This window comes from Canis aureus, chromosome 6 (genome assembly GCF_053574225.1).
Source record: "Canis aureus isolate CA01 chromosome 6, VMU_Caureus_v.1.0, whole genome shotgun sequence".
Taxonomy (NCBI): domain Eukaryota; kingdom Metazoa; phylum Chordata; class Mammalia; order Carnivora; family Canidae; genus Canis; species Canis aureus.
Window position 1 is genome coordinate 49,954,285 of NC_135616.1, and position 22,702 is coordinate 49,976,986.

At 41.4% G+C, this 22,702-nt stretch overlaps 1 protein-coding gene and 1 long non-coding RNA gene across 5 annotated transcripts in view; one reads left to right on the forward strand and one right to left on the reverse strand.

The window, feature by feature from the left end:
* Positions 1-21,386, reverse strand: part of LOC144316073 (uncharacterized) — a 72,647-nt gene extending 51,261 nt beyond the window's left edge. The window contains exon 1 of the long non-coding RNA XR_013381872.1: positions 21,016-21,386. This is a non-coding gene — a long non-coding RNA (uncharacterized LOC144316073). The remainder of the gene's footprint in view (positions 1-21,015) is intronic.
* The window catches only part of POU2F1 (POU class 2 homeobox 1), a 187,083-nt gene continuing 169,094 nt past the window's right edge, over positions 4,714-22,702 (forward strand). For 2 of the 4 annotated variants that reach the window (XM_077901517.1, XM_077901521.1), the window contains exon 1: positions 4,714-4,831. In XM_077901517.1, coding sequence (XP_077757643.1) covers positions 4,771-4,831 — 61 coding nt within the window. In that variant the 5' untranslated portion in view covers positions 4,714-4,770. The remainder of the gene's footprint in view (positions 4,832-22,702) is intronic. The other 2 variants (XM_077901519.1, XM_077901520.1) reach the window with 2 other exon arrangements.

The following is a 22,702-nucleotide window of genomic DNA, read 5'->3' on the forward strand; positions in this document are numbered from 1 at the left end:
AGGACATTTGGATTGTTTCTAGTTTTTGACAGTTGTAACAGAGCTGCTATTTATGTATGTTTTTGTGTGAATGTAAGTTTTCACCCATGTCTATGTTTTTATTATGATGAGATTACATACAAGGACCTAACCATTAATATGTTCTCTTCCCACATTGAAATATATGAACCTCCAGGATTTTGCCTGATTCAAAGCAAGTAGCAGACTGGTACCATGAAGAGTAAGCTCCTGGCCTGTATACTTTTCAATAGTGGTGTGGCATTAGGCAAGTTACTTCACATCTCTATGCCTCAGTTTTCCCCGTCCTGAAAAATCGAAGCAACTGGTAGGATCCCCACGTTGGTTCCCTGACCTGTGGAGTGAGACTATTATAGCAGGAAAGGCCATATGGAAGCCACTAGATCTACTTGTATTTAGGAAAATAATACACTAAAAGCAACACTGCATATTGGAGGGATTGCAGAGATTAGTGCCACCATCAAGGATTTGAAAGATGTAGGGGTGGTCGTTCCCACCACATCCCCATTTAACTCTCCTATGTGGTTTGTACAGAAGACAGGTGGATCTTAGAGAATGATAGTGGATTATTGTTAAACTGAATTAGTGGTGGTTGTGCTTGCAGCTGCTATACCAGATGTGGTTTTGTTGTTTGAGCAAATTAACACATATCCTGGAAACTGATATGCAGCTATTGGGCTGGCATGCTTTTTTCTTTATCCCTGTCAATAAGAACCACCAAAAGCAGTTTGCTTTCAGCTGGCAAGGCCAGCATTCTACCTTTCCTGTCCCACCTCAGAGGTATATCAACTTTCCAGCTCTATGTTCTAATTTAATTCATGGGAATCTTGATCTCCTTTCCCTTCCACAGGTTGTCACACTAATCCATTACACTGATGATATCATGCTGATTGGACATGGTGAGCAAGAAGCAGTACCCACTGTAGGCTTATTGGTAAGACATTGGAAATAAATCTGGCACAAATTGAGGGGCCTTCTATCTCAGTGAAATTTGGGGGGAATCCAGTAGTGTGGGGCATGTCAACATATCCCTTCTAAGGTAATGGATAAGTTGTTACATTTGGCCTCTCTTACAGTCAAAAAAGAGGCACAATGCTGAGTGGAACTCTTTGGATTTTGGAGGCAACATATTCCATTGGAGTGTATTATTCCAACCTATTTTCCAAGTGACTCAAAAAGCTGCTGAATGAGAAGACTCTGTAATATGTCCAGAGTGCTGTGCAAGCTGCTCTGCCATTTCCGCCATATGATCCAGCAGATCCAATGGTGCTTAAGTGTCAGTGGCAGGTAAGGAAGCTACTAGGAGTCTCTGGCAGGTCTCAACAGGTGACCTGCAGCTCAGACTCTTAGGATTTTAGAACATCCTCTATGGATAACTATTCTCCTTTTGAAAAATAGCTCTTGGCCTGCTGCTAGACCTTAGGAGAGACTGAATGCTTAATGATAGCCACCAAATTACCATGAGACCTGAGCTGCTCATCATCTGACTTGTGAGGAGAGACGCTACATTCCAAAAGAACTGCATGAGTTTTCTAATTTATACAGACAGAAATCTGGGGAACACGTGTGAGGATGGATATTAAGGGTATGGGATAATGGTAGAAGGAACATAAAGTGACTTCTCAACCTCCAAAACTGTATAAGCAAATTCCTTATAACAAATCTCTTTCATATATACAGTTGGTCCTTGAACAACATGGGTTTGAAGTGCGCAGGTCTACTTATACATGAATTTTTTTTATCATAGAGTACTGTAAATGTATTTTCTTTTCCTTTTGATTTTAATAGCATTTTTTCTCTAGCTTACTTTATTGTAAGAATTCAGTAACACAATATATATAACATACAAATAACACACAAAATGTGGTATATTTATTTATAATACATATAATACACAAAATAGTGTTAATTCACTGTTCGACTACTTATGTTATTGGTAAGGCTTCCCCAGTCAACAGTAGGCTGTTAGCAGTTAAGTTTTTGAGGAATTAAAAGCTATACTTGAACTTTCACTTGCTTGGGAGGGTCAGCAATCCTAAACCCTGCCTTGTTCAAGTGTCAACTGCATAATGAAAGTCATTCGTATATATATATATATATATATATATATATATATATATATATATACTCCATTGGTTTTGTTTCTCTGGAAAACCCCAATAAAGGCAAGTAATGTAAATGTAACATCTCTGTGTCTCAATTTCCTCATCCTGGAAAATTGGGATTAACAGTTTCTACCTCCCAGAGTTGTGAGGATTAAAAAAAATAATTGATACGCAGAGTTTGCTGAGGTCAAAGCAGTGTTTTCTACATTTTTTATTTTTATCACTTAGTAAAGTTGATGGCAGAATGCAGATGTTGATAAATATTTGTTGAATAAATGACTTAATCATTTTTTAAAAAATAATCTTAACATATATAACTGTATTATTCATTATTTTTATTCAGCAAATATTTATGAATACCTACTATGCCCAGGCATAAACGTTTTCATTAGGAGGAAAATGAATTATTTATATAGACTATTTTAAACTGTTTTTTTTCCTCACAGAGCTATTCTTCCTTAAATAAAAATTCATTCTATGAAAATTTCTTTTTATGGAAATGAGATACAGAATGAATAGCACATGCACAGGCTTCAATTACTTTCTGAGAGTCATATTAATTTGCTTTTTTAAACTAAAGAGCAAAACAAAGATCAAGATAGAAGACAGGAATTTAAGTATTTAGGTTCTTTTTCTTAGTGGAGGTATTTCCTTGCCCTCAGAGCAGGGACCTGTAATTAACTTTGCTTCAAATAGGTTGAAGATTTTGAGACTTCCCCTATGGTAATGCCGGTGAATATAACTTATTTCCGGATTAATTGTAACACCATTGAAATTTGCATTTCCTTAACTGTGTGTTGGTTGGCGTGGCTTGAAATAATTAGATTATATGGTGGCCCAATTATTTGGTTTGCACAGTCAAGCACACACCCTACGGCTTAATTACCATGAATAAATCAATCCCACCCCAAATTCATTGGCTGTCACTGACAATAGCTTCATCTGTACTCGCACAGTGTAAGGAATTCAATGAGGAGGCTAAGACCCGTGATTAAAACTTTAGCCGTTAGAATAACCGCTCTCTTAGAGATCCGTTTTTCTTTTATGTGGAATCGGCAATTCTACTCCATTTAAACTTTACAGTCATTTCTCTCAAGACAATCTAGGATTGAATTTCTTTTTTATTAAAAAAACAAACAAACAAACAAACAAACAAAACAACTAAGCTCTACACCAAAGGTGGGGCTTGAACTCAGGACGCTGAAATCAAGAATCACAGACTCAACCCACTGAGCCGCCCAGGGGCCTCCTGAATTTCTTTTTTTCTAACTTCACTTAGGAGAGATGCTTTTCTATTCAGCCTCAAAAACAAAGACCAAAAACAAACAAACAAACAAACAAAAACCCAAACTGGAAAAATCTTAGGGCTTTTTAAAAAAAGAATTCGTAAAATCATTGACCTGGGTCTTGTCCAGGGAAATTTACCTTTAAAGATAAATCTTAGAACATGACTGAAATAAAAGAGATTTACAACACAAAACGCCTGCTATCTTCTTTGCTCTGAGAAACAGTGACATTCTGGATGAGGCTACCGCTGATTTCGAGATTTTTTTTTTTTTTTAAGGTCATCAGTTTCCAGTTTACGGCTAGGTTTTAAGTATGTTCCCAAGCCAAAGTCAGGGGAGAACGGCTTCCCACGGCCCAGGGCGCCGGCTACGCGCTCCGGTCGGGCGAGCGGCGATCGGGGCGCAGGAAAACCCCGCCAAGGGCAGGGGCAGGGGCAGGGGCAGGGGCAGGCACGGGCCACTGGAGCGTCCGGCGCCCCAGAAGCGACCGGGGGTTACAAACAAGTAGAGCAGAAGGGATGGGAGGCTAATTAGAACCAGCACGAGACCCTCCCCCGCGCGCTCGCCCGGCCGGGTCTCCAGCATTCGCGGAGCTGGGGGCGGGGACTCGTTAGGATTCAAATTTAAAGCGGGACGCCCGCGCAGAGCTCAGCAGGTGCCTCCAGCCCGGCTCCCCGCGGCGGGCGTTTCCGCCCCTACCTGCCCACCGGGCCGGAAATTACCTAGCAGGGGAGCTGCCCCTCCTTTGTTGTCAGAGGTTCAACCGCGCGGAAAGCCTTAAAAAGCGCGCAGCGGAGGGGACGCCGGGGCTGGTCCTGCCCGCGGGTACTCCACGCGTTTCCACGCTCTGGGCCGCCGTGCCCCCCGCCCTTCTTTCAAAATGCCACTGTCCATTGGGGAACGCCGGAGTGAGGCTGGGAGGGCAGTGGGGCGGGAGGAGAGGGGGCATAGTAAGAAGGGACGAATGCTCAACGTGCTACACAGGTTACGCTTCAAGAAGGAGCCCAGGAGAGGTAACGCATGCGCCGCCTGCATCTCAGGCGCGTGGAAAGCGTTGCGCATGTGCAGAGCCGAGAGGGGCGGGGGGGCGGGGGGAAAGTGCAGCAAAGGGGTGACTGGCAGGTTGAGGGCGCTTTAGCTACTGGAGAGCCACGGCGACCCGGAGGCGCGTGCGCAGAGCGCCCGAAGGGGTGGGGCTCCTCCTAGGGGACGGCCTCGCGCGCCCCCTGGCGCGAGCCCGGGGAGAGGAAGGAGCGGGAGGGGGCGGAGAGGAGGGAGGAGGCACGGAGGGCGGGAGGGGGGAGGGGAGCCGGAGCGAGGGAGGGTTTATCGACCGGGCGATTTTGGTTAAAATATTCAAAATGGCGGACGGAGGAGCAGCGAGTCAAGATGAGAGTTCAGCCGCGGCGGCAGCAGCAGCAGGTAATCATTACAGCATTTTACATATTCATATTCATACTCAACCCCGGCTCCCGCTGCCCCCCCCGCGACTTAGCATAATTTATTAGTACTCAGGATTATTATAATTAACGGCGGGGAGATGGGGGGCCGGGGAGCACGGAGCCCCCGCCGGGCGCCGAACGGAGGGGAAAAGAGGCTCGGAGCGGCCAGGCGGAGGGGGAAGACAAGGGGCAAAGGGGGCTGCGATCCACCGCCCTCCTCCTGCCCCCGGCCCACCCCGCCGCCGCCGCCGCCGCCGCTCGCCCGCCCGCCGGCACCGGCCCTCCTCCTCCGCCGGCCGCCGCCGCCTCTTCGCCGCCGTGCCCGAACCCGAGCGGGTCCTCGGCGGGGCCGCGGGGCCGGGGCACAGGGAGAGGACAATAAAGACATTTTACATATTCATAGCCGCTGGGCCGGCGGGGCGCGGGCGGGCGACCCGGGCCGGGCGGGCGCGGGGTGGGGGGGGCGTGGAGGGGGATGGAGGTGGCGGCGAGCACAATGCCGGGGAGGCGGCGGGGCCGGAGCGGACCCCGGCGGCCGGACAGCCACCCGCGTCCCCCCCGGGAGAGGGCCCGGGCGGGGGGGGGCTCGGCCCGGGCGTGCGCCCGGGGAGAGCGTTCTGCCCGCGCCCCGCCGCCGCACGGGGGTCCGAGCGGGGCTGAGCCCGGGGGTCACGGCCCCGGGCACCTCGGCCGCGCCCCGCTTGTCCCCCGTGTGGCGGCCTGACCTGAACCGGGCCTGCGCCCTAGGTGGGTAGGGGCAAGCGGTCGTGGGCGCTGTGAGGTGGCCTCGGGGCGGCGGGGGTGGGGAGCCCGCGCAGGGGTCCGCTTCGCCCCCTCCGGGGCGGACGGGCTGGGAAGGCGGCCCTCGTGGAAAGTTCCCCTCGGAGGGGGATGCCCTCCGGGGCAGCCCCATGTGTTCCGGACCGTCGGTCAGCGGTCCCCGTGGGTCGTGCTTTCCCTGGGGAGTTGGCTGGAGGTGTCTGGCGTGGTCTGATCTCCGTTCCCCCCCGCCCCCGCCCCTTCCCGCGCCCCCGCCCCTTCCCGCGCCCCCGCCCCCAACCCGGGCGGACCGGGCCGGGGGCCCTCGGGGGCCTCTGGCTCTCAGGCCCCAGAAGCACCCGGAGGCCTCTCAGGAACTTGGATGTAGAGAGGGCTGCCCTCCTGCCCCTGCCCGAGCACCGGCTGGCCTGACAAGTTGATAATATTCTAGATTTCCCCTCTCCTGTGGGGAGTTAGGTAGGGGCGGGGATCCCCCTCCCCGGTCCTGTGGTGTCGGTTTCTTGCTGGGTGCTCGGTCCTCTCTACTCTCGGCTTAGCCGAACCTCTCTCATTTGAATAATGTCTAATTCGGGGAGGTTTATATTATTGAAATGGCCGCCTGGCTTTCCCCGCCTCTCATGTTTAGTAATTCAGACCTTTAATAACAGCCACTCACAGCCCAACGCCGTGTTTATATTTTACATTCGCCCCATGTGCTTTTGTGGTTCGATATGATTCTTTTTTTTTTTTTTTCCTTGGCAATCCACGGGGCTCTGAGATCAAACCCAGGCTGTGCTGGGAAGAGCAGGGGGAGAGCTAGGCCTTGGCTCCTCTAGCAGTTGCCTAGGCCTCATTCTCTGCCGCTTGATTTATTTACTAATAACCAAAATGACTTTCCCCTACCAACTTCCATACACATACCCGTCCTCCGCGGGCAAAACAAACCCTCCTGGGGCCTTAACCAGCAGTAAAGCAGCTCCTAGCTAGGCTTCAACTCTGTCGTGTTTTGTTTTCTCTTAAAAAGACTTTCTTACAGTTTGCAGTAATATTAGGCCTAAGGAAAGAAAATCTTCTCATTTTCAGAGGCGACTGAAACCTATTTTGATTTCATACAAATAAATCACTTTACTTTGGTGATAGTTCTCCCCTGCCCCTTGGCTTCTACCTCCAAGTTAAACACTTTCAGGCTTTGTAAAAGGTCTGCAGTATTTGTAAAACCCATAGTTTTTTTCTAGGAGTTGTAGAATAACTAAATGTTTTAGAAGTTCCAATTAACAGCACTTTCAGAATGTCTCAGTGCTGCATTTCCTTTTCAACTTCTTCATTCTAATTTAAAAGATGGCTGATATTAATTTTGTGCTATCCCTGTTAAGGTTTGCTTATTTTAATGGTAGCACTCCTAAAAACAGAAATGGGGTTATGTTTTCTTTAAGTATTTGTGTCATGGTTAAATGAGTGAACATAGTAGAATAATAAACATAGGCATTGTGTCTACCCTGATCTTGTAACTTATTCTTCTCCCAGCACACCCACCCCTCTTTAAGTTGTCAGAATTGATTTTATGTTTTATGTAGAATTAGGACAGTTGGTCTGTGAAAGTCAGGCTAACTTCCGTAATTCAGAAGAAACAGTAATTTTCATTTTTGGTCTTTCCCTTGTTAAGGTTTTCTTTCTTTTTTATTTTACATAGTTTTAGTGTTTTTTTTGTTTTTTTTTGTTTTTTTAAAAACAGCGTTGCTTCTCATTGGTGTTTTTTTTTTTTTTTACCCCTATTAGTAAAGTACCAGAGAAGTGTTATTTAGCATTGATGTGTTAAACCTTTGAAAATATAAGGCACTTTATGGTCAGTTAGTTGCTAGGTACATATTTTGGGAGACATTAGTCTTCAGTTTAATTTCTAACAAAATTGTAGATTTGATGGGCTAAAAGCAAGCCAATTTCCAATGACCAGTTCTTATCATTTTTCCTTTTTCACCTCCACTAGGCAGGCCCCGAATGCAGCAGGGAAAAAAGTCTGTAGCTTTCATGTGAATGTTCAGGTGAATGACTGCTTCAGAGACCTGAAGCATGAGGTCGAATGGACAAAAAGCAGTAATATGATTTCATGCCTTAAATAGCATATGTTTTTGCACCCGATTCCCAAGATGTGGTCAAACTGATGATGTCATTGGACTGAGGACAAGGTGCAGTTAATTTGATTTATTGTCCTGAGGTGAAGTGTAGCAGTGAAACCTTCTCATAGGGAAACCATTTATCTCGGGACAATTTCCTTTATAGCTGCAATTTAACCACTACCGAGGCTGTAGATATTTTATCCAGGATGATAAAATGTACGCTGCATTTTATAAACAAAATTCCACTGTTAGAATTTTTGTAATAGAGGAAAGGATGAGTACTGTTAACTGGCCTCCTATTTTGGTTGGCATTCTATGCTTTGTAAAAATTCACCCCCTCAAATTCTCAGAAGGAGACCATGGGTTTTAAGTAAGTATAATCATGGAAGTGGATCAATATAAATGCTTATTTTAGAGCTGTTCTTTGTGACCTCCCAAACTCAAGTAAGAAGCTGCCAGGCTAAAGAAGGAGAGATCATTTGCCTTAGAACCTATTTCAGTGAGTAAAGTGAAGTTGAAGAGAATGAAGGCTATATGTTTTTAGATTGAAATTACAATGTTTCAAATAAGGTAGATACTTAGAAGAAAGTATTTGGTTTGCAAACAGTTTTTTAAAAAATAATTCAAAATTATTTTTGAATTTGTCTTTAGTCTGGACAAATTTGTTTATTTTGATAAGTAATTTTTAGAATTACATTGTGAGGTAGTGCTTCCACCTATGATTTCTGACATAGAAGACTTCTTTTAGACATTTTTCATCTTAGTTTTTACCAGTTTATCTTGAAGTGCTGAATAAAACGCCCTGGGAATGCGGTAGGATGCTGTGCTTTTTAGCCCTTTCAAGCTTGATACAGAATTTTAGATTACTGTTGAGCCTTAGTAAGTTTATAATCGGCCTGTCTCCTTATGTGTCTGTCAGGCAGCTTCTCACAAGTTTTCAGAAGACCCACTGTTGCTTCCTTCTTAACTTGCCCCACCTGTTAATTATAATGGTACTTTGAGTCCAGGTCTTGAAAATTCACGCGACAGCCGACCAAATGTTTTTAATATCTGAAAGGACCATTCTGCCTCCAAGCTATTATTGTAAAGTAATTTTTAACATCTTTCCCAAACTAATTTGATTCCTTTCATTTTGTCATTGTCGAAAACCCCAGTAGTCAAAGGAAAACAAAGTGACTATTCAGGTTTAAATTGTATAGTATTCTGTCATGTTTTAAAATGTATTATTCTCTGCATCATAAAGCAGAAGAAATAAAACGTGTTTTATTTATTGTTGCCTCGATTGCAGTAATTGTTAATCTACTATATTCATCTGGTCACTGGATTTTGGAATAAGTTTAGGGCTCAGAATGTTAAATTGCTGTTATCAAGCCACCAAAGATGTTTAAAGGAGCCCTGAATATCTTAGGCCAGTGCTTCTATAACGACAGAACTGGAAATTTGAAGGTTATCTTTCATAAGTATTTTGCACTAAAAATGAACTATTTGAAGTTTCTTGAATCTGAATTATTTCATCTTGGATTTAGTTGTGTGTGTATGTTTAAGTTGTTTTTAAAATTGGTCACTCACTTTCATGAGTATGTTTCCTAGTCCTAGGAAGACTATGATATTGTGTAGGGGTTATTGCCTTATTATTAATGGGTTTTTTTGCTTTGTTTTTTATGTTGAAAACCCACAGGTCTAGTCTTTGCATATAAGTCTTTCATGCACTATTAGAAATAATTTTCTTTGAAAATACTGGTACATGACTCATTAACTTGCTTTTATACAACAGTATTTGCTCAACTACAGTTTTTGTGATTAGTAAATACTTATTATGAAAGCGCAATTTTAAGCGGGATGTGTTTTCCCAATGGAAGTGATTATGTTTAGAACTATTTAAATAATTATTGTTTACTGAATGGAACAAGTCACAGACAAAACATGCTCCTTTTGGGTCACTTTGTTCTTATTTCTGTTTTTTCTTTTAATGTTAAATACCTGAGCAAACATGCTTATTACTTATTTCTTCAAGGAAATCCAGTGTTAGGTATTACAGTGTAGATTTGATTATTATACATTTGTCTTACTTGAGTTTCTGTATCCTTTCTGCATGAATTTTTCCTCCTCCTCTTCTCTTTTAAGAAACTGGGCAGGAGTTTTGCTTAATTTTTTTATTGTATTGCTTAAATAAGATAAATCTTTTTGAGGGGAATCAGGGTTGAAAGAGGTAATGATTACAGATCATAGAGAATAGCAGGTTCCTTATCCATCTTTTGCTCAACATTTTTGCACATTATTGACATTTTGTGACATTTTGCACATTATTGACATTTTGCAAATATCTTCTTTGCAATAGAAGATATAAACACATTTTGTGAATAAAGATAATAACTTTGCAGATTTATATTTCTTCTTAGGTTATTTACACTGATGTGAGTGTTATCTAATTGTATCCATGGAAAGAGGCAAGCTTAGGGTGCTCTTTCTTTGCCATCTTCCCAGACTCCCCCCTCTATTTCTTTTTAGTAATAAATCTGTTTTATTTTGTACTGAAATGTTTCTATGTTCTAAACTGGCTGTGAGCCCTTATAAACTCTTTCAGCACTAATAGCAAGGAAAAAAAAAATAGCATGAGTGGAGCCATTGCCTGACTTTCTGATCCACTTACAGTATATTTAGAATTTGGAATATGAGAATTATCTTGTATTTCAGAGACTGCTATAAAGAAGCTCTTTACATAGTGTGCATATAGTTTAGAGAGTGCTATGTGTTTTTACTAGAGGGTGTTTGTTACTGAGCATTTGATAGGTTATCTTGTTTGTCAGTGGCTCATATAGCTTCTTTGGGATTTTGTTTTTCACAAATACCAAGTCTTCACTGTTACCTAGATTTTGCTGACAAGACTAGCACTGAGCAAAAGAAGAATCAGTAGACCTCTAGATTTATCAGATTTTTTAAAAAATTTTATTTATTTATTCATAGAGACAGAGAGAGAGAGAGAGAGAGGCAGAGACACAGGCAGAGGGAGAAGCAGGCTGCATGCAGGGAACCCGATGTGGGACTCGATCCTGGGTCTCCAGGATCACACCCTGGACTGAAGGCAGTGCTAAACCGCTGAGCCACTCGGGCTGCCCAGATTTTTTTTTTTTAAAGTACAGTCCAGGAAACTGGATATTCATCCAGAAAAGGATACATAAAATTAATTAAAAAAAAAAAAAAGACAATGTAAAAAGCACAAAACTAAGCTCAATATGAGTATTGGTAGTAAGTAGCTTTACTTAATCTACAATGTTGAAAGTCATTACAAGTACAGTTTAATTTGTCACATGATTTATTTCATAATTCTCTGTAACTTTATTGGTTTTTATGTTGGAATCACAATAGTGGATAAAGTTAAATCAGAAAAATAATAAAACCTATGTAGGTTTTTTGTTTTGATTCTTTTTTTTTTTTTGGACTAGTCAGCTTTCTCTTTGCAATAGAAGATATAAACACGGGGATCCCTCGGTGGCTCAGCAGTTTAGCGCCTGCCTTTAGCCCAGGGCGTGATCCTGGAGTCACGAGATCGAGTCCTGCATCAGGCTCCCTGCATGGAGCCTGCTTCTCCCTCTGCCTGTGTCTCTCTCTCTCTCTCTCTCTCTGTCTCTCATGAATAAATAAATAAAATCTTAAAAAAAGAAGAAAAAGAAGATATAAACAAAAATGGCTGGGAAGTGAAGTGAACATTATGTTTTTGTTTAACGTGATCACCTTAAATAATGGAGTTGTACTGACTGGTGTTGTAACTTACGGAGTAAATTTACTTTTTTAGAAAAAAAGTGACTTACCTGTTTTCTTGTTTAGTACACTTATTTTAATGGTCTGCTTAATGAAAAAAAAAGTCCTTTTTTTGCTGATTCATACTGCAGCAAGGAAGTATATTATAATCAAGCTTTTAAAGATACTTACTTCATCGCTTACAAAAGCTATTTATCTGCTGTGTACCTGGTCTTATGCCAGTTGTTTTTGGAGATAACAAGGGAAATCTAAGACTCTGCTGTGGAGCAGTTGGTATGTTTTCTTAGCAGGGAAAATTTAAAAACAATGTATGTAATTACATATTAAAATATATAGCAGATAATAACGATCAGAGTAGAGATCAAAGTGTGTCCAAATTTGTAGGAACCAAAGCATCCTAGAGCCGTTATAGCTGGAAGGTAATGTAGATACCATCTATCTTAAAGCCTTTATAAATGAGGAAATGCTCTCACAGTGGTTTAGTGTCTTGCCCTCAGTTTCTTAACTGTTGAGTTAGCCGTCAGAATACAAGACATCTGACTTTCTAGACTCCTCCTACCCACACCTCCAATCTCTCCCCTCTCTCTACCTCACTGCTGCCAAAGAAGACGTTAAGTAGAAGATGAGTCTTAAAGCTGAGCTTAAAAAGGCTAAAAGAATTTGGAGGAATGGGAAGACAGGGAAGCACATTGCTGGGGAAAAGTTCAGGGCTGTAGATAAAGAATGAGGCAATTGTTCTATGTGCAGGGAGTCTTTTGAAGGTTTTTGAAGTAAGGAATTCTGTGATAAAAGTGATATTTTAGGATTAATATGGTGGTGTACAAGATGGTTGGAAATAGGAAGCAGAGACTGGATCCATGGAAACCAGTATAATAAAAATTGAGGCATGTGGTTTGTTGACTAATTGCTTTAAACACTGTTAGAGCTACAAACAGGACAGTTACCTGACCTCGACAGACTTTCAGTCTAATAATAATGTAATAAAATGGAGAATCCATGATAAATATGCTGAAGATGTCCAGTTAATCACGTGGAATAGGAACCTTTGGGAAAAATTCTTGTCAGGTTTTTTTTTTTTTTTTTTTCTTGTCAGGAACTGTTTTATTTCTGACCAATCGTTTTGTTTTTAGTCTCTGGACATTGGATTGTCTTATTGTCTTAGTTTCCTTTTACTCAAACTGTAGTGTTTAGACCACATTATTAACCTGAAAGATGAGATAGGAATTATGGTATGCATTTTTCTTAGCCTCCTCATTCCCATTTCCATTTCATGTCCTTACACCTTTTGTTTTATATTTCTTTTATTGCTTCTATCTTGAAAGTCTTGTTATTCTATGTTTTATGTGGGCTGCCTTTATATCCTTTCTGGAGCAAGGCTGGTGTAAATAAAATTACCATCACCATGACATAATGATAATGTCTGTATTTTTATAGTACTTTAAAGTTTATAGCAGCACTCTCATTTTCATTACCTTAGTTGTTCCTTTCAGGCAAGTATTATGCCCATTTTATAGTTGAGTAAAATAAAGCCTAGATTAAGTGATTTCCCAAGGTCACGTGCTCAGTAAGCACAAAGTATATTTGGGGAACAGCAGGACTTCCAGGTTAGTTCTTACATAGGCTATACAGTGGGGTGTGGTGGAAGGTAGTTTGGGACTCTGTTCTGGAGAGCTCTGAATGCTCTGTATTGGTGGTGTAGAAGTTTGGATTTCTTTTGCGTAGGCAGTACGGAGCCATTGAATTTTTTTTTTTTTTTTCTGGACTAGCCATGATCAGAGCCCTGAATTTTAAGTGTTTAAAACGCAGCTAATTAGAGTCAAGGGGGGATGCTAAGGTTTTGGACTTCTATTTCTAGGACAGTGCCAAATGAAAGGAAGTAGGGAGGTTGGAAGGGGGAGCTCTTTGGAGAATAGGCAATGAATTCAATTTTGGAAATGTCATTTGAGACATGATTGGGTGGATATTAGGTTATAAACTCATTGTGAAGATCAGAACAGTTTTACTGAAGTAAACGTGTGATAAACATACAAATATTAGGATTGAGATTTGTGCTCATGCCACAAATGTGTGTGTATGGATTGAGTCGGAGCATTGTAAATACTAGACATCTCATTTTGACTTTGCCACTGACTTCTGTGGTTGTTTCAACAGTAAGATGGTGATAATACCAGTGTTAGAGTGATGCTGTGGGGAGTAACAAATTGATAACAGAAGTATTTTTAAAGCACTGTAATAGTTTTTCTTACAGGAGCACAAGAGTAAAATCAGCAATTTCATTACTTGTATTGTTGCTGTAGTGAAGGAGAAGCGTAGCTTTAGATTGATTCTGTGGGGCACCTTACTGCAGGTTGTACATTTCCTTGTGCAGCCAGCACCTTGCAAGAGGGAGTATACTCCCTGCTACTCCTGAAAGTTTTACATGGTGGTGGTGTTGCATTGTAGCAAACATAAACTTTGAAGGTATTCTGCTATCTAGTCCCCATCCCTGCCTGTGCATCCTTATCTTATGCTACTTCCTTATAGAGCCTGACTCAACACTTCCACCCAGGAAGTCCCCTTATAGATCCGCCACACAGCTGCTTTTATCAGGTTGTCATTTTTTAAAAATCTACTTAAAATTTTGTGTTGAAGAGCTGTTCAGGGAAGGTTGCTATATTTTGTTCTGATGCTTATTTGGGCTCTTTCAACCTCCTTTCCCATCACCTACCCATCCTGCTCCACAGTCTAATCCCAGTTTGAAAGTAAACCTGATGTTTTGGTCAGGCTGGCATCTGGGATTCTTTGTGAGAACCTCTGCTCACATTGTCCCCTCCTTGGGAATGTCATAGTGTGTGACATGGTATAGTGAGCTGAGAGACCTGGGTTCTAGATCACTAATTAGCTTTGTGATTTTGGGACAAGTTACTTCACTGATGCCCCCCCCCCCCCCCCCCCCGCTTTTCTTCATATTTGTAAATAAGAGTTTTTACACTTAAAAGCCATTTGAGTGTTTTGGGTTTTTTTTGTAGTTCCTATCTATCTATTTATCTATCTATCTATCTATCTATCTATCATCTATCTATCTTAGAGTTCTTTTTAAAATGAAGTTTAGACCCCTGGGTGGCTCAGTGGTTGAGCATCTGCCTTTGGCTCGGGGGATCACACCTGTGATCCTGTGATCCCAGGGTCCTGGGATGTGATCCCAGGGTCCTGGGTCCTGTGATCCCAGGGTCCTGGGATGAGTCCCGCATTGGGCTCCCCACAGGGAGCCTGTTTCTTCCTCTGACTATGTCTCTGCCTCTAATGAAAAAAAAAAAAATCTTAAAAGAATAATAAAATGAAGTTTAGGCCGAAGCTTACTATATGAAAGCTAAGAGTGGACTTGTTCCAATGGAAATGGTTGTCAGGGCCAGAAAAGCATCCTCTCTCTCTTATCATTGTGGCCCCTAAGGCACTTCCACAGGATTCTTACAGACTCCTGCTGAGCACTGTTGGAAAGCTGTTGTTCTTGTTTATCATAAAGGACCTATCTGTTATTCTGTCTCCAAAAATAGCTGATCTCTCAAGCCTATGCTACTGTCCTAGTTTCTCTGAGTTTAGCACTTAATTTGTGTTCATTTAGCTAATTCAGCACTTCATTATACACAGTCTTATTTTCTTCTCTAATTGAGTTATATAAGTAAATCTTTTCTCCTCTAAGAGGAGAGCAAGTGTGTTCTTGAGAGCAAGAACACACTGCTAAGGACAGAATAGACATTTAGCAGATAATGTTTGATTGATTAAATTAGGGTTCTTAGTCTTTGTTGGGATAAGAATCACCCTTGGAACTTTCTCAGCATGCAAAGGCATAGGCCTTTCCTCCAGAGTTCCTATTCCTAATACAGTAGAGGTATGGCCATCCACAGTTTAAAAAAGCTTTACAAATGGGGCGCGTGGGTGGCTCAGTCAGTTAAGCATCTGCCTTAGGTTCAGGTCATGATCTCAGGGTCCTGGGATGGAGCCCCACTTCTGGCTCCCTGCTCAGTGGGGAGTCTATGTCCCTCTCTGTCCCTCCCCCATCCTGCTCTCACACGCATTCTCTCTTAAATAAATACAATCTTTAAAAAAAAAAAAAAGTTTTATAAATTAGTAGCATTGAATGATTAGGATAATTTAAATTAGGATAGTTTCATTTCAAGACTATTGCTTAGACTATTTTGAACAGTGATTCTTGATATACTAAAGTGGCTCTACTGTGGAAAGAGAAACAGAACTAGTAAACCTAGGTCCTTATTCTGTTTGTAGCACTGTGTAGCTTTCTGATGATGCTTCACTTTTCTGGCCCATAGGATTCTCACGGATATATTGTAGATTGTCTTCATACTTTTTTTTTTTTTTTTTTTGCTTTTTAAGCTACAGAGTTCTTCAGTAATATTTCTTGGGTGAAGGCCAGTAAACAGATACTTTGAATAGCTTGGCTTTCATCTGAATACCATTTTAATAAATATATTAAAAATATAGAGCATGATAGACATGATCCTATCTTAGCAACAGAGCTAAATCATGAGATGGGTAGTCCAGAAAGGTGGAACTAAGTTTTGAAACATCTTACTACAGTGTGAATGAATAAAGACAGTAAGCTTATCAGAAACTGTAATAGTTTTCAATGTGAGCATGAACTGGATTATAATTAACCAACCTGACTGGTCCTTCTGCATTCATTTAATTCAGTAAGTATTTATAGAACTTCTTTATTCCTTGCCATGTACCCAACACTGGAGATAGAATAGTGAGAAGGATGGATATGGTTTTTGCATTCAAAGCTTACAATCTGTTGGGCAAGTCATACATTAAATAACACTGTTCCTACTTAACTGAGTAAAACATGGAAATCCGGGGTACTCTGAATAAGATAGGGTCATCAACTTAAAGATAGGGACACCTAATCTGGACAAGAGGATTTGGGACGGGCTCCCTAAGCAAGTGATGTTTATACTGAGACATGAAGGATGACAAAGTTAATCAGTCCAAGACTGAATAGGAAGTAGGATTGCAAATGTTCTAGGCAAAGGGAACAGTATAGTACATTACTCTTGAAACTCGTGGAAAGCATAGCACTTTCAAGGAACTCAAGTTGGGCCTGTCTAGTCCAGATTTAGCTAAAGAGGTGATGATGATTTTATTATAAGGCTATTTTTATGATCTTTGTCCTTTTTAATGGCTAAATATACAGGCAAAATCTGTGGAAGAGACTCCATACCCTCCACCAAATGTATTGATTTCCAGTGACAATAATAAATAACATTTACCAAGCCTTTGAGCCAGTTACAAAATGCTTGACATGCACTTTTGTATTAATCTTGACAATGACCCCATGAGGTTATGTGCAGTTGTTATCCATATCTTTCACGTGAGAAAACTGTGGTTAAAAGAGGCTAAGTGGCACATCTAGGTCTCTGGCCTATTTTGATTGTGGCAGTAGCAATTAAGAGAATTATCATGCTCTTAACCATTAAATTCTGTTTCAGGCCACTTGGATGAGAAGTATGTAGCAGCTATTACTTCTGAGTTTATCCTTAGAGCACTTAAAGCTCCCATGCCCAAACTGTGTGGTCTAGAACCAATTGTATATTCATCTCTATTTGCAATTTGGAGAGGTGGACAACTGATTACTGCCTCTATTGTTAACCTATCTTTCAGGTATCTCCAGATGTTGATTATAAAAATATCTTGCAGGGTGCCTGAGTGGCTCAGTTGGTTAAGTGTCCATCTCTTGGTTTCGGCTCAGGTCATGATCTCAGGGCATCCAGGTTCGTGTTCAGCAGAGTCTGCTTGTCCCTCTGCTCTTCCCACTGTTCTCTCTCTCTCTCTCTCTCTCTCTCTCTCAGATAATAAATAGAATCTTTAAAGAAAATATTTTGAAACTATTTGTGTACACATTGCTGAATCTGATAACCCATAAATCCTGAACATTTTGGATTTCTGTTAAGAATTATATCTAAGGGGTGCCTGGGTGGCTCAGTTGGTTAAATATCTGCCTTCAGCTCAAGTCATGATCCCAGGCTTCTGGGATTTAGCCCCACATCAGCTGCCTGCTCAGCGGGGAGCCTGCTTCCCTCTCTCAGAGCTTCTGCCCCTTCCCCTGCTTTCCCTTCCCCTGCTTTGTGCTCTCTTTCTCTTGCTCTCTCTCAAATAAACAAAAAAATAAAAAAATTTAAAAAAAGAATTGTATTTAAAACTGAAGTTGCAGTTGTTAACAATTAGATAATTTTTATTTGGGGCATCGTTTATTTTCTATTTTTTCATGACCCAGTATGCTACATAGGAAATTAGGACTTACTCTGTTTTGTATTATTTTGATTAACATGTGTTTAAAATATTCTACAGAGAGGGAGGCAAACTGTAAGAGACTATTGACTAGAGAAAACAAATTGAAGGTTGCTGGAGGGGAGGTGGGGGGGATGGACTAAGTGGGTGATGGGAATTAAGGAGGGCACTTGTTATGATGAGCACTGGGTGTTATATGTAAGTGATGAATCCCTGAATTTTACCCCTGAAACTAGTTCTACACTGTATGTTAACTAACTTGAATTTAAATAAAATCTTGGAAGAAAATATAAATAAATAAATAAAATATTTTAATGTTTAATGAGTTCTAACTTAAAATTGATATATAGGCAAATATACTATGCATTTGTTTCCCTTTCCCTTTACCCCTTACCAAACTGTTATTAAACCAGAGGTGTAGGGACACCTGGGTGGCTCAGCAGTTGAGTGTCTGTCTTTGGCTCTGGGTGTGATCCCAGAGTCCAGGATCAAGTCCCACATAGGGCTCCTTGCAGGGAGCCTGCTTCTCTCCCTCTGCCTATGTCTCTGCCTCTCTCTGTGTGTCTCTCATGAGTAAATAAATAAAATTTAAAAAATATAAAAATAAACTAGAGGTGTAGCTTTCAGTTGAGGAAACATGGCAGTTGAATATTATTTCTGATAAGTTAGTCATTTAATAGTATTGGTGTTCTCTATCATATATACCCTATTTAGTCTTGCTCAGTGTCACCCAGTTTAGTTGTTATACTGTTCTTGTCTGAAATATTTTTCTTTACACTACCTTGTTGAGAGCTACTCCCCTCCAGTCATCTAGTATTTTCTTACACAGTCAGCCAAGAATGCTATTTAGGGAGACTAAATATTAGGAGACTAATACACACACACACACACACACACACACACTCATACACCAATCAGTTAGAAGGGAATTGGTGAGAATCCTTTGATGTTAGATACTGTAAACATCACTATAGCCTGGGAAGATGAATTAATAATGCATATTGCTGGAAGAAATCATGTGTTTTCAGGGACTTAGACTCTAGTGTCAGAGCCACTGCCCGCTCATGATGCTGGAATCATGTCTTATCAGTTATATAATGCTATAACAACCAATATAATGTTGGTTTATTTTTTTTAAAGATTTATTTATTTATTTATGATAGAGAGAGAGAGAGAGAGCGAGAGCGAGGCAGAGACACACAGGAGGAGGGAGAAGCAGGCTCCATGCTGGGAGCCCGACGCAGGACTCGATTCTGGGACTCCAGGATCGCGCCCTGGGCCAAAGGCAGGCGCTAAACCGCTGAGCCACCCAGGGATCCCCTATGATGTTGGTTTAATTACTGAACCCCTTTCTGGAATGTACTTGTGAGTATGTGTAGACACATACCCATTGGTGCATAGTGCCTACACATATCCACACTTACACCACAGATGTGTCTGACTCCTCATGTATGTACATTTAATTTTAAAAAGGAATCCTAGTACACCTGTTACATAATTTGCCTCCATCCCCGTTTCTTAAATTTTTGCAAGGCTTCCTATTCAGGATTTTTTCAGGTAAACTTTTTTTATTTGCCAAGTGTAACCTTTGGGTAATTTCAAGGCTAACTTTTTTTCCTCCTCCTTTTTCTTTTAAAGATCTCTGAACTTTATTTAGTTGAGTAACTTCTAGTGGCATAAGTAACAAATGATAAATTAATTGTTGAATTATGACTCAGGGTGGCCGTAGCTGATCAAGGGTGATTCTTAGGTTAAACAGAAAGGCCCAATGAATCTTAGCAGAGGAGTAATTTTTTACCTTGTCTTATAAACTAGAAAATACTGACATGGCTACAAGTTTCAGTTTTTCTTAAGATTTTATTTATTCATTTTAGAGAGAGGAGGGGGAGGGGCATAGGGAAAGGAAGAGAAACAAGCAGATTCCCCACTGATTGGGGAGCCCTGACTTGTAGGGTGTGGTCCCAGGACCCTAAGATCCTAAATTCATGATCCGAGCCCTGAGCCAAAATCAGGAGTCTGAAACTCAACTGACTGAGCCACCCAGGTACCCCCTAACCTGCCTTTTTTTAATCTAACAGTTGTTCATAAATATTCTTCCACGTCTCACCTCATCCTTCTGAATGCTTGCATAGTACTTTATTGTATGGGTGGATGAACTAATTTAAATTTACTTGATCCCTTTTGATGTGTTAGATTTTTCCCCATAGTTACAAGCATTCCTCTATACTACTGGGTTTTTCTAAAGATTTTATTTTTAAGTAATCTCTACACCCAACATGGGTCTCTAATTCACAACCCCAAGATGGAGGTGCATGGTCCACTCACTGAGCCAGCCAGGCATGTCCCAATAGTGTATTTTTTTTTATATATAAATTAAGAATAAAAATTGTAGGATAAAAAAATTACACCTGTAAGAATTTTACATTTTGTCATTGTATATTTTTACCTATCTACAATATATATTTTATCTACAGTATTTAATAGTGTCAGTTTCTCCATAAGTTCTTTTAAATTATTGCTATGTTGATAGATGAAAAATATTTATCAACATTTTCATATATCTATCGTAAGTTTGCATCTTTTAAAATATTTTTCTTTCATATTGCAGTGGTTCTAGCCTTTCAGAATATTTGTGGTTTTCCTGAAAATTTATAACTTAAATATTCTCTTTCTATGAGTAAGTACCTCCCCCTTCTTCCATCTAATTAATTCTTATCTGTCTTGAGAAGTAGTTTAGGGATGAGAGGAGAGATTGGGTCACCTGTTGGGAACTCAACTTCTACTGCCTTCCCCATTTCTCCCAGACTCAAAGTCCGAGTCAGAGTTAGTGACCTTTTCTGTTTCTGTAAATCCTATTTAGCCATCTATCTTAGCGCTTTTAATAACAGGTTAACTTTTTTCTCTTTTTCAGAATAGCTTAAGCTCTGTGTGGTTAAGGACTGCATTTTATCCCTGACATTTAACATATGCTTGCTGAGTATTTGGTGCTTAACAGGGATGTTTATTTATTTGTTCTCTGCTTTTACAGAATTAATTTTACACCTGTTAGACCAAACAGCATTTTAAACACTGACATACATAAACTCCTAATAAGATAAAGACAGAAGAAACAACACCATCACTTTATAGTCTTCTAGAACTATTGCAGTTTAACTTTTCATATTTGACAATGTAGACAACTAGTTTTAACAGAGAACACTTAAGCAGATATGACTGCTTTCTTAGGTAAGAATTTTACAGACATTACCTATATTACGGTGGAGCTGAAGAGCATTGGTCTTCTCCAAGCTGCACGGCGGGAACCAGCAACGGTGCAGTGGAACTTGTAGCCCTTTTCATGGCCACGGCCTTGGCGGGTAGCACATGCCAGCCCTCACGTCTCCTTGTGCTTGCTGTGGACTGGTGTGGTGAGGCACTGGGTGGCAGGAGTTCCTCTGATAGCTTTACGGAGTGGACCAATGAGGATAGCCACTGAGATCTTGCCCGCGGAATCCTCACCAACCCAGTAAGAACTGGGGACTCTGAGAGTTGCATAGCGGGGTCCAGCTTGCTCCTGGGCAAGCCCGAAGGCTTCAAGCCGCCTTGAACTGGTTTACACCCCCGCTGGCAGGCCTGGGGTGGGTGGTGCCTTAGGAGCGGGCCTTGCGGGGTGGGCGGGGCCGGGAGCGTAGGAGCCCCGCCTCCCCTCCCCGCTTCCCCGCGCGCCCTGGCCGCACCCCCGAACCTCTGGCAGCTCTTGCGCGCACTTGGAAGCTCCCATCTTGGCTTCGTTTTCAGCTGATGGCTGCTGTCAGCCTGGAGGGGTCAACAAGTATTGATGGAGTGATGTTTTGATTTTCAGATTTTCTTTGATTACCGTACTTCTAGTGGAAGAGGATAATGAACTTGTATCTTTAAGAGAGCCTGGGGCTATCACAAAAATTTCGTGGCCCATATAACTAAAAATAGTAATTATGAATTCTTTATTCTCTTTTGTAATGCATTGGTGTTTGTTTTATATATCAAATATTTAAAATTATTCAACTTTGAGTAAATTTACTTTCCAGGGAGATCTAGCATGTTTATCTTGTGCCTTTGAGTACTCTCCCATCGATCCTTGGTATATTGATCTCCCGCCATAAGGAAGTGAAAGGAGCTCTGTCTCTGGAACCGGACAGATTTGGGTTGGAATCTTGGCTTTGCCATTTACTGGCTGTGGGCCAATGGGCTAGTTATTTAGTCTCTTTGTAGTACTCTACAGAATGATTCATTTTATTTAGCAAGTTTATGCATAGCATATATTTACTGAATGTTTACAGTTTTCAAGGCACTGTTCTAAGTTTGTGATTGTAATGGCCATAGTGCTTATCTTTATGGAGTATTCCATGTGCCAAGGTTCTCTTATCTGTGACTGTTACACATTTGCCCTCTTTCCCTGGATCTGTGGCTAATTTCCCTTCTACTTAACAGAGCTTCAGTGACAGACAGCCAAATTTTACCAATCTGGAAGCAGGGTATGCAGACTAACCATTGTTTAAAAGAAATACTGGGGCATTCCCGGTGGCTCAGCGATTTAGCCCTGCCTTCAACCTGGGGCCTGATCCTGGAGACCAAGGATCGAGTCTGCGTTGGGCTCCTTGCAGGGAGCCTGCTTCTCCCTCTCCCTGCATCTCTGCCTCTCTCTCTGTTTCTCTCATGAATAAATAAATAAAATCCTTAAAAATAAATAAATAAAAGGAATACTGCATGTTTGAAAGAATAAGAAATGATCAGCAGAAAAATCTAAACGATCTCTCATTGACCCCTGCATGGTAACCAATAAATGCTAGCTGTATTTATCACCTTGGTAGTCAGATACTTTCTTTTTCTAGCCATCTCTTAGCTGTCAGTCATAGAGAGGGGAGAATTGAAGTCTAGGAGGGACTGATCAGCTGTAGCACTGTAATCATGGAAAG